Here is a 12,669-nt window from a genome sequence, read left to right on the forward strand (position 1 = left end):
GGCTGCCGGACACTGGCGCCACCGGGCCCTCTGACCACCACCAGTAGGAAACGTGAAGTGTCTTGCCCAAGGACACAACGACCGAGACTGTCGGAGCCGGGGGTCGAACCGGCAACCTTCCAATTACAATTCGAGCTGCCAACTCTTGAGCTACGATCGCCCCAGTGGTGTCAAACACAAGGCCCGGGGACCACAATTGGCCCAGCAAAAACTCCATCCAGTCCACTGGACAGCGTTGAAAAATGTGGGGCATAAATTTCAAACTTTTAACTGTAATTTCATTTAATATGTTTCACAGTTTTTGCTCCTTATAATTTCCCAACTCTCCCAAATCCAGTTTCACACGGCACCGAAGGAATTAAGGGTTAGATAAAGAATTAAGCAGCAGAAAGGTTTCACAATTAAATGTAGACTTTTTTTTGTTTGTTTGTTTTGTTTTTGTTTTTAAAGTGGGTCCACATTAAAACAGGACATTTTCTGCAAGTTAACAAAACTGTGTTTCGTGATTAGAGGACATTTAGGGAAATGAGCTACCAAAGTTTTACACCTTGTGCTTAAATTTTATGACATCAAAGAGTTGTCCCTACAGATTTTTCATTCACTATAGTGGCATTCCTTTATCATGTAATAAAACTCTTATATTAGAATATCTCAGGGATTAAATATGTAGGAAAACGTCTTTACAGCGAGATAAAATAGTTTCACTGGTCCGGCCCTCTTCAAGTCAATGTGGGCCCACAATGTAAAAGAGTTTGACATCCTTAATCTAGACAGTTTGGGGTACGCCATATTCTTCCAGACCAGTAAAACTCTGGATTAAGGACAGAGTTATGTTCCTCTAAGTCGATATTTGAGTAAGTGTGGGGTTCGACAGTGACAGTGTTTCCTCCCTTCTCTGCTCTAGGTTGTGAGTCACTGTTGTCAGCTGCTAACGACAGTGTTTCAGGCTCAGCCCGGTGTGGCCATCCCATACATCCAGGCCCTTGGTCCGACATTGATTCGATTCCTCCAGGTATCCAACCAAACTTATTTACCATACATGAGTATCTGAGTTGCTTTATGTTCATTAATAATATATATATTATTTTTTGTAATATGTTTAATTTTCTTTCTGTACTGATGCTTGCATGTACACTAAGGGAAAATGAAATAAAAACCTATATGATCACTAGAAGGCATTGTTCAGGTGATTTCAGCATATATTTGTCTGCTTCCTCCTCAGAAGGTGGAGCGGAGTCGTCCTCAAACTCCACAGGAGCTGCTTGGAGTCTTGGAGGGGATCCGAGCGATGGAGGCTTTGATCCAGGCAGCTGATGAATCACAGTGTGAGTAGAGTCTGTAGCAGAGACATGGTGGAGTCAGGAGATGATAGAATGGAAGAAGGTAAAGCAAGGCTCTCTGTCCAAAGGAGGATAGTGGTGGAGTGCAGCAGCCTGATTTGTGCTCTAAATGTGCGAATCCTTCTCAGTATTCACTGCTCGCATATCTGATGTGTTCTCCCTTCCTGATTAACCAGCATGCAGCCCTTCACAACCACGCACTGAAGTGAGAAGCTGTGAAATGTTAGTTTGGTTAACCAGTGATTCAAATTTGGCTGTAGGTGTGCGTGAGAGATGAATGTGTCTGCTGTGAGAACTTAAAGGTGACTAAATTACTGGTTTAAACACTCTGGATTGATACTCCCTGTCCAAATATGACTGAGCACGCTGCCAGCAGGAAAGACAACGTAAACGAGACCTTGTGACTACAGTCAAGCCAATAAAACAAAAAAAACACTAAAATGTTATACACAAGTAGATAAATTCAAGTTCCATTCAATTATTTTGTTTAAAGGTCAGTGATTTCAGCTGTTCTTGCTTCCTTGAGCAAAGGTACAAGTCCATCCAGCTTTTGCTGAGATATTTAACAGATAAAACATTCTCCCCCATCTGAAGCTTGTTCCCATGTTTTGTGTATTTTGCCCTTCAGGTCCTCAGCTGGTGGCAGTCTTGCTGCCCCTCCTCATCTCCTTTCTCCTGGATGAAAATGCCCTTAGCTCTGCTCCCCTGCCATCCAGGTCTCTTCATGATTCGGCACTCAAGGATCTGATGCGCTTTGGCCCTCAGCACCCAGCTGTCTTCAGGTCGGTAGTGATGTGTGCAGTTATTTTTTTGCATACGGGTCTGGTTTGGTTTGTATGAAACGCTCCTGCTGCTCTCAGTGGACTGAACTGTACAAGCAACCTTTTTAGCTCTTTCATAATTTGTTTTTTTATGTAGATTACATGTTGATTTCTGGGATTCATGAGTATTTTATTTTCCTGCTCTTCTCCTCAGTAAGAAAAAAGTTTACAATAATGTGATTATAGGCTGTAGGAAAAAGCATTGTATGACTCCTCTCTGAGGTTTTAGGATTTTATTGATCTCCAGGAACTTTTGGATGATTTTCATATAGTTCAAAATCATTTCCACTGTAGTTTCACCCTACCTGTGAAGGAGAGATTGGCAGTCTCCATCAGTAATTAAATCATGTCATGCAGAGCAAAGCCATGTTTTGTCATGCTGCTTTTAAGGATCAGTGAATATGAAGCAGGCGGTTATATATTTTCCTTCCTCCTACAGGTCACTCATCACAACATCGCCTCACCTGAAGTCTCGTCTTCAAGCTGCCATCAAAGGAAATCAGGAGAGTTTGAATATTAAAGCTAGCAGTGCTAACCCAGCTGCCCACAGCACTGGGAAGTCCTCTCCCAGCATCACGCTCAAAACAAAGTTCCTGTGAGGCAGCCAAGCTTAGATCCGCCACACAGAGACTGTCTCTGGAGTTTAACGTCACTAACACACTGTGGTACTTGTGATTGTTCTGAGGGACATTCTGACTGGTTTTGTGGTACACCATATTGAAATATATGCAGATAGCAGACCAAAAAAAATTCTGTGAGTTCACTTCCTGTCTCATTTTGGAAAAAAAAAAAAAAAAAACTAGATCGAATTTCGATTTTTTTTTTTTTCTTTTACTTTTTCCAGCACACTGCATGCCACCTCACATTGACGCTTACCTTTATTATGTCATTTGAAAAAATCAGTTCTGCCAGGTTGGCATGTTTTATCACACGAACTGTGCATCATACATACGTCATACATACCTGTTGATCAAATCACAGACTGACTCCTCCCCAGGACACATGAGCTTCAGTTCATATCTATGAGAATGAACTTGAAGAGTTCAAACTCAGCTTCAAAACGAACTGAGGCCGGTGTCAGTAATTTGGTGAATGATCAACATGATGGCTAACAATATCAAAAAGAGTCTTGTGTGAAACCGACTGAGCTTTATTCACCTTGAAAAGAAGGGAATGTGATTCAATTGTATTCAGATAGAGCTGTGTGCAAACAAGAGAAGGAACCAGTTTCATTGGTTCTGGCATGTGACACGGACGCCTCCTAGATGCTTCCTGAATGAGCTGTTTTGGGTGTATCCAACAGGTAGGAGACCCAGAGTCACACACGAGAAATGTCAGGTAGTCAGATTTTCCTCAGTTCCTGACTAAGTAACATGAACAGAAACCATCTGCATAGCTATAATAAGAGCTTTTAGAGCTAAAGGGAAGATGCCTTGTTGCTTCCTTTATTATCCCCTTTAGTAGAGGATACAATAGAACATTCTGAAAGGAGAGGAGATAAATCCTGCCCAGATTTCATTCGTCAGATCATTTATAAAAACAATCAACATAAGTTGCGCACATCATTTAATACACACATCAGGTTAATAGTGCCTCACACCGCTCTTATGTCCTAAACCATCAATGATAGGCTGTTAAACCCACAGCTGAACTGTGAACATTACACTGCTGTGATCAGATTTGCTTTCTTGAGGTGTTGCCACGGGAACAATTATTTGTACTGTAAAGAATTATGAGCTATATCTTAATGATCAAAGCGTATTAAAAGATTACTACAATTCATTTTGTATTAAGTGTTGCTGTATTGCAACTTCTTGGGTTATTAAGCATTAATTTGAATTAAGTCACAGCATGCCATCATAAAGGTGGGACTTTAACTGATCAACCCTGGGATACCTGGGTCATCAGTTAAGTCTTTTGAGTTACATTTTTCACCTCTTGCATATGACCTCAATCCAATCTCTATCGTCAAGACTGGGACAATAACAAAAAGTGACATAACTGCTCCTGTATATTGTTAGTATCCCTTTCCATTTGCCCGTGTGTTTGCTTTACCATTAAAGCCACTTTAATGGTAAAACTACCAACAGCTGTTAGCGTGCATGTCCTAAAAGGCAACATTCAGTTGCCTGAGGTTTTTTTTTTTTTTTTCCCCAAGTATAAGTTTTGCACACTTGCCAATTTCACTTTGTTATTTTTTCATTAGATTTTTTTTATGAACCCATTCATGATTTTTTTTTTTCAAAGACATTGTGCTCTGAGCACCACATACATTTTATTCAAGCAAAAGCAGACACATCTACAGTAGATATTTGCAAATCTAAGCAATCTAGATGAGGAAACAGCACTGCAGACCACAGGAAAACACATACTTGTGATTTTTGAGGTTAACTGCCCCTCAAACAACACTACACTAACAGTTTAATGTTTTTTTGAGTGTGCTGTTATCTGCTGTAAAAAGCATTGACTGGTTACTTAAACCTAAATCTCATCAGTTTGTTTAAAAAGAAAAAAAGTCTTGACTTTGTAAATGTAAATGTTGTCCTCTTAACATGATTTTCTTGAATGATGATGGGTAACACTAAAGTACTGACCAGCAATAAGTGTACGAGGCAGCAGAGATTGAGTGTCTGTCTCTGTCCTGGCCATCTCATTTGTGCAGTGTACAGGTGTGAACTGAATGAACGAGTAGGTACAGTTAAATGTTCTGAACATGTACAAATAAACTGTCTTTAAATTCATCTCTTTGTTTTCTTCACATTTAGGTTTGTATGGTTTAGAAAACTGACTATGAAGGGTTTAAAGATGGTAAATGTAAACCTTCCAAATGATCATGTCCTCCAAAGAACTGAGTCATGAATTCAATCTAAATTTGAGTACCGCTCAGACATTTGGTAAAAGGACCACAGCATAATTCAATCACTTGACCCTACCAGCAGAAATAACTGTTAAAGAAGGTGCATTTCAAGATCTACATCCTAATCATCGGAGTTCAAAGTACGGTAGTAGTAAGGCAATATATCTTACGGTTAAGAAATACCATTGCTTTTCCAATAGATAAACTAAACCCAGCAGACAGAACAAGTAGAATGTACATAGTGCAATGCATAAAATGTGACCAAATATGACCAAACACATATTTTTAAAAAAGGCAAAAACATCTGAAAATAAATACTGGAATTTTCTACATGATACATTTAAACCAAAATATAAAGTAATATTACACATATAACAAGTCAATTTACAAAAGAACCAAAAACAATTACGATTTACTAAATGTGGTTAAAAACAGCACAGCAAATATCAGATGACATTAAAGTGGCTCTGTGTAAAGTGTAATAGCGCAGCTTTGAAATAAAAAGTTAACTCAAAGGTGATTCTCTTTCAAGTTAGCTCTCTTTACCGCTTTTTGTGTAGCCCATTTAATTAACAACTTACTGATAACGTCTTATTTGATTTACCTGCAGCATGGCCTCTTCCTCTTTCCCTCCTGCGCTTTCCTGCTCAGTGTGTTTAGTAACTCCTCTCTGGAGCTCTGGAGACCCAGTGTTGGGCTAAAAAGTGATTTCTGATGTCATTATGTGTTTTTAACGTCTACTGTCTTTACTAATATTAGTAAATACACTCTAGTGAACATGATTCATGAAGGGATTGTAGATCAAATTAAAAAGAATACCTGTTTTTGAAGTATCTTCATGACTCTGCGTATTTGTACCTATATTGTCGTCAGTCCAGTCCTTTTTGGTCACTTCAAATACTTTTATAGAACTACTATCATCTAGTTTTAATGTCAGTGGCACATTGTACCAGGATAAATTGGTCTCTTTAACAAAAACTGGTTGCAGCAGCTATTTTATGATAGGAATGCTTTTACTGGCTCCAAATTACTTGACATTCTTCCTGAGAGATATGATTGATCTGTTTTTGACAGAATTTAGGTCAACGAGTAATTTCTAACAGCTTAAATTCCTGCAATCACTTTTTGAACCGGCTTCGCACCCTTGAAAAGCCCGTAGCTAGGCCCCTCTAGCTGGAGCAGCCAAAGGTAGCGTAGGCCCCGTTGGCTCTCCCCCAGCAGATTGTCCCAAGGGAAAACAGGATGGCTAGGTAACAGTGAGGAGGAAGCGTAGTTGTAAACAAAAGCCCATGGTACACCACCAACCCTAATCGGTTTTCCCCATACTGCAACACCCGCCGTGGAGCTATGTATTTACACACCTCTTTGCATTTAATTACATGTTATTATTAATCCCTGTCTCTCTTCCACAGCATGTCTTTGTCATGTCTTCATCTACTCACCCCCAACCTGGCGCGGCAGATGGCCGCCCCTCCCTGAACCTGGTTCTGCTGGAGGTTTCTTAACGTTAAAAGGGAGTTTTTCATTCCCACTCTCACCAAAGCACTTGCTTAAAGAGAGTCCTATAATTGTTGGGGTTTTCTCTGTTTTCTTTGTATTTTTGTAAGGTTTTTACCTTACAATATAAAGTGCCTTGATTTCTATAGTGCCTTGTGATTCCATCCTGCCTTCCTGTAGGCATGTTTGTCTTTTATTGTCTTATGTACATACAGAGCACCTAAAACCAGTGTTGGGGAGTAACGGAATACATGTACCGCCGTTACGTATTTAAAATACAAAATATGAGTAACTGTATTCCGTTACAGTTACCGTTTATAAAGGTGGTATTTAGAATACAGTTACTTTGTTGAAATAAATGGATTACACGGCGGTACTTCCCTGTTTCATATTGTGGCGGGTCAGGACTGTTTGGGTTTTGTTTGACAGCTACGTTCTGTTGTTCCAGGCGGCAGCGCCATGGTTACAGGGTGACGCTCTCTCTCTGCGTGTTTCCTGGATGAGAGAGGCCTTTTTGTTGTTGGAATGCTACCAGTATAGCTCTAAAGAATGTAGCATCATAGGCAGTGTAGTCCGTGCTGCAGGGAGAATGGACTGCCATACCCGTTATTTGTCTATGAGGGAGGGAGGGAGAAAAAGGAAGTACGAGTTGTCATCGAGCAAAAACGGGAGCTGGAAGCATGTAAATATAATAATAACCACTGCAGCCAAGAAGAGTGCCTGACGAGCCCAGTTGTAAGTAAGCTATTAAGACTCGACTGTATGCTTTGTTCGTGTTTTCCTCCAAAAACAATAAGCTCCGTTGGAGCAGCCTTTCAACGCCTATCTCTGTCTCTCGCTAGCAAAGTTGACCCAGACAACAAAGTAAAGCTAGTTTTCGGCTACGAGCCCGACGTATTATCCAGAGGTCCCTTTACTAGGGTTCGGAGCCGCGGACCTTCAGTAACAGTAATAAATCACAGCAATAGTACATTCACGTAGTTGTAAACAGCATGATAACATATTAAGTAATCCAAAGTATTCAGAATACGTTACTCTCATTGAGTAACGTAACGGAATACGTTACAGAATACATTTCGGGGCATGTATTCTGTAATGGAATACATTTTAAAAGTAACCTTCCCAACACTGCCTAAAACTTAAGTAATGCCTATGATAATTGCAAATATGCAGTGATTAGGGAAGTTGTCACGTCATCATAGTGCCAACAGTTTGGCTCCATCCTATAGCTTTTCACTGAGTTCTCACACTGTTAGAACAAGGTCATGTGTGTTTCTGTTGCTCAGTAATACTGCTATATTACTGTAACAAATGGAGCCTCCACTGAAAGCAGAAGAGTTTATTACAAAACTCGCACAGGCTGTTGATGTATTCAGGGTAGTAAACTCACTTTTCATAATAGGCTGAGCAATTTTAAGTTTGTTTATCCTATCTGAGGCTCTCTCAAATGACCAAGATCATCTCCAAAAGGGAGAGCCCAGACACCCCTTGGAGGAAGCTAATTTCTGCCAATCGTTCCTTCTGTCCCTACCCACATGTTGGACCATAGATAAGAGTTTGAAGGTGTCTTAACTGCTAAACTGACTCCTCCACTTTCAGTTCTCTTGACCACGAAAACCTGGTATAAAATCCACATTACAGCAGGTTACAAAAGTAACTATCCCAGAGCAATCTGGAGGTCACAAGCTAATGAAGACAACAGAAGCACATTATCTGCAAAAAACAAAGATGTTTTTCAACAAAGCCCAATAATTGGAGACTCCACCATCTGGCTATGTCTAAATATTCTGTTCATAAAAACTATGAATCTGTGACAAAGGGCAGCCCTGGCAGAAACCAACACACACTGGAAATGAATCTAAATTACTGTACTCAATACAAACCAAGCTCTTGCTGCAGTTGTACAGGGACCGAATGGCCAGTAACAACTGGCCAGACATTCCATACTCCCTAAATACCTCACACAGGATGTCCTGAGATATGCAGTCAAATAGATTTTCCAGGTCCACAAAAAACATGCAGACTGATTGGACAAATTCCTATGCACACTAGTAATGAATTGGTGCAATATAATCTAAGCCACCACCAGACCTCCATGCAACATTGCAGAGACATGTCAGCTAGGGTAACCCCACAACATCCAGGGTGAATCTCATCCAGCGCAGCTACCCTACCACGGAGCAGTTGTTCAACTCAATCAGTGACCTCACCTCAAGTGATAAGCGAGTCATCCCCCTCAGCCTCACTCTTCTTCCATACAGAAAACGTGACAGTGGGATTGAGGTATTCCCTAAGTGTTCCTTCCACTGCCTTACCTATGTCCTCAGTTGAGGTCAGTGACATCCCACCACCGCTTTGAGACCAAAAGTCTTGTTCAGTGGTCTAACCAACTCCTCCCACACCCGAGTTTTTGGGTCAGCTACACTCCGCTTGACCTGCTGGTCTGTCAGCTGCTTCTGGAGTCCCACAGGCTAACCAAGCACGATAAGACTTCTTTTTCAACCTGATAGCTCCCTTGAACTTCTGGTTCTGGGATTACTGCCACAACAGGCACCAATGCCCTTGCAGTCACAGCATTTTGCAGTTGCCTCAACAATACAGATGCAGAACATGGTCCACTCAGACTCACTTTCCCCACCCTCCCTCAGAATGCAATTGAAGTCTTGTCAGAGCTGGGAATTGAAGATCTGGAGGACTGGGGCCTCTGCCAGATGTCCCCAATGCTTGCTCAATATACTTTGAGTATGCCATGTCTGGCCAGCATCTTCCCCCGCCACCTGATCCAATTCACCACCAGGTGGTGATCAGTTGATAGCATAGAAGCTCTTTTTACCCAAGTGTCCAAGACATATGGCCACAGATCTGTTGCCATGTGAACTTATGAACAGCTCAAACATGGTGTTTGTTATGAACAAACTTTGGAAAATATAGGAAAATATATTGGCCCTTACAGCTAGAATATCTATAAATATTTATACTTACTTTTATATATTTACTTTTACTTTTCTATTTGTACTTCTGCTTTACTTTTATATATTTATACTTCTGCATTACATCAACACCTTAGTTAAGTTGTAACTGCAAACGCTTCTGATGTGTACCTCTAGTAATCTAACTATACATGGCTGTTGATGCAGGGACAGTGGCAAACGGCCACTTGCACATGCTACTTCGTGGCTCTACATAAGTACAAATTAAAGTTTAAGGGAGATGTGGGAGCTGTTTGGGGACATCTGTAAATTTAAATCCACGCCGTGCTAATATTCAGTGTGTTATATATTATTTTTTAAAATGATATTTATGTGAGAGCTCGTGATTTACAAGTCGTGATATATACATTTTTGAGAATAATTAAGAATATTAATGAAAAAATGAAGCGAATAGCTTTTGAACATTGGCATTTCCGAGGCAGATAGTGACCTCTGAAGGCAGCGGGCTCAATCGCCTCAGCTCTCCATTTCAGTCCGGTCTGTTGTGTTTTGCGGGCCGCCGTCCACTCTGACCTCTTAAGACTCTTTGAGAAGAAATGGAAACACCTTGACGTAACTCCCGACACAAACGGCTCTATACCCTGTATTTGAACCCTGAAGAATTATTCATACACTTGTCGATCGTCTCTCTGTCGAAAAGAGCAAAAACGGTGAGTGAATCGTTCTGCTGGTGACCTGAAGATCGAGGCCGTTGTCGCTTGAGTTTTGTGTCCGCTGTTTCATCGTGGCCTCTCGGCTCTCGTGGAACTCGAGTCCGGTGGTTTCCCTTTAGAAGTCCGAGGCCGCATGTATAGTTGGTTGACAAAGCAAGCATAAAATACAGATATAAATGATTTGAATAGTTAAAAAAACATTTTTGGACCAGACGCTTCAGTTGTTAGTAGGGAGAAAGCTTTTTTGTTGTTAAAGTCAGCTTGCTTTTGAAAGCTAACGTGGTGCTAAGGCTATCTAATCGGCTAACATTAGCCGGCTTTCCGGGTTTCGGTACATGAAATTACTTTTATATTGAGCGACAAACAATTGTATGACTTAATTGAAAGCAGCCGAGTCTGAGGTTGAGGGATTATGGAGATTTCTTTAAGTTTTATTTCGTTTTATCGGCCTGAAATCGGCCAATGCTTTACATTAGCGAATCTGGAAGTGAAGCTACTACTCGACTATAAAACTGTATGTACCCAACTGGACAGCTAACTCTACGGCTTATCGCTTCCAATACCATAGCTGTTCTATATCTCTTAAGTTGGTTTGTGTGAATAGTTCGGCTCCGTATGGCTCGTCAAATAATAAAAATTGCGGTCATACGATTAGCTCTCTCGGATATGGCTGAACGTTTGTTTTCCATTAGTCATAACAAAGCTTTCTTTGCCCGACTTTTTAACATTGCGTATATATAAAGTATAAAAGTTTGAATTCAACATGGGAACATTTAAATGTTGATTTCTTGTGTTACTACATCAACATTTATTTTTATATTATTGTTTTGTTTTATTTACCTAATGGTCACTTCTCTTAACAGTTTGCTGTGTAACTGTTATGTGATGTGTAACTTTTATTATGTTGGTGTACTGTAACTGTTTCACCATATTGTGAGCGTGGCAGCTGTTCTGTAGGTTTCAATCATGTCAGGCGAACTTTGCCGAATTACTGAGTAATAAATGTCCATGTTTCAATTGCTGTCTTTCTGGTTTAAGAAATGCTTTATGGAGAGCTTACATTCTTTTAATCTTGTCTCAGGTATCCACTCCTTATTGGAAAAGCTATGTTTCGGCAAGTTGGTTTCAACAAAATCAGTACAGTCTATGCGAAAGTAATTTTTTGTGATTAGATAATTTAACAAAGTTTTACAGGTGTGTGTTCTCCAGTATGTGTTGGTGTTAAATTAGTTTTCTTTTTAGTCTACCCACATTTCCCTAAGAAGCTTTTCCATTTGCCAGATCGCTGTAAGTACAATAAGAATTGGTTCTTAATACTTGCCTGGTTAAATGCTGCCATATTTACCTCTGAAGTTGGATGTCAGAACTGTGAGTGAGGTCACTTCCAAATTGATTGTTTCATTTGTAGTCAGATTTTCTCAGTTTCTAATAGAATTTTCAGCTGGAATGCCCCCTCAAGTCTGACTTGCGGTGCATTCCTGAATAAGTTGTAATTCCTGAGTTCCTCGTTGGAAATTGAATTTGGAATACCTATTCGAACACACAGCAACTGCCAAGTTAACAATTCATAGCAGTCCTTAACGTGTGCAGTAGTAAAACTTTTCATATGTGCTACCAGTATTGTGTCTTTGTGACTCACTAATCCTGCAAATGTCTGTGTCCACGTATACTTTTTGGTCAGACAGAAGGAGGAGATGAGATTTCCCCCACCCGAAATGCACTCCCATGCACGTTCTAGGATCCTGACTGTGTGTCACTAGAATTGAATGATGTAAGCAATTGTCCAATGTTGATTGGCTGACAGGTGGGCCAAAATGAAAAAGGGAGCAATAGTGGAGTTTACTGGGAACAGGGAAACTGTGAAAGAAATTTTGTGGATGAAAAATTAATGCATGAAAAGCACAGACAGTGGCTGCAGTGGACACATTTCATTTTTCACAACACTTGTTCTTGCTTGAGCTCTTTGAATGTTAGAAATTGGCTCAGTGAAGCTGGAGGATGAACGCCAACTTTTTTTCCACTCGATAAAAGTTAACGTGAGGGATTCTGGTGGTTAGGGACAAATGCAATCGCATAGCAGGATGCTATACACGGGCCAAACTTCAGTCAGGAGAACAACTGAGATTATTCATCCACAATACGAGGTTAGTTATTAATATACTGCAACAACATGGGAATAGAACAGCTGCGAGAGAATTCAGCATTAATGAATCAATGTTACGGAAGTGGAGGAAGCGCAGTTTTTGGCTTTCCCCATATTTCAAAAGTGCTTCATCTCTTTGCTATGACTGTCGACCGGCATAATTTGCAGATGATAATGGTTTTAGCCGCTGCGATGCTTTCGACCAAAACAGGCGCAGCTTGACGACATCATTGCGATATGGCAAAGGGGTGGGATTAAATAAGTGTATACTTCTTCCCACTCCCTTTCAACATGTAAATTAATCAGAATGGTTTTTTGTATGTAATTTGTATAGTATTTTTTTTTCTCTCTTATTTCTTTTCTAAATG

General features: G+C 40.3%; 2 protein-coding genes across 5 annotated transcripts in view; both read left to right on the forward strand.

Annotated features, from left to right (window-relative positions):
• heatr5a (HEAT repeat containing 5a) overlaps nucleotides 1-4,902 on the forward strand; it is a 52,108-nt gene extending 47,206 nt beyond the window's left edge. The window contains exons 38-41 of the mRNA XM_026191683.1: nucleotides 905-1,012; nucleotides 1,223-1,325; nucleotides 1,969-2,122; nucleotides 2,601-4,902. Coding sequence (XP_026047468.1) covers nucleotides 905-1,012; nucleotides 1,223-1,325; nucleotides 1,969-2,122; nucleotides 2,601-2,760 — 525 coding nt within the window. The 3' untranslated portion in view covers nucleotides 2,761-4,902. The remainder of the gene's footprint in view (nucleotides 1-904; nucleotides 1,013-1,222; nucleotides 1,326-1,968; nucleotides 2,123-2,600) is intronic.
• A 5,024-nt stretch (nucleotides 4,903-9,926) lies between these two features.
• Nucleotides 9,927-12,669, forward strand: part of hectd1 (HECT domain containing 1) — a 46,604-nt gene continuing 43,861 nt past the window's right edge. For all 4 annotated transcript variants that reach the window (XM_026191824.1, XM_026191826.1, XM_026191825.1 and 1 more), the window contains exon 1: nucleotides 9,927-10,155. The gene's annotated coding sequence lies outside the window, so the exon portion shown is untranslated. The remainder of the gene's footprint in view (nucleotides 10,156-12,669) is intronic.

Source organism: Astatotilapia calliptera, chromosome 14, assembly GCF_900246225.1.
Source record: "Astatotilapia calliptera chromosome 14, fAstCal1.2, whole genome shotgun sequence".
NCBI lineage: Eukaryota > Metazoa > Chordata > Actinopteri > Cichliformes > Cichlidae > Astatotilapia > Astatotilapia calliptera.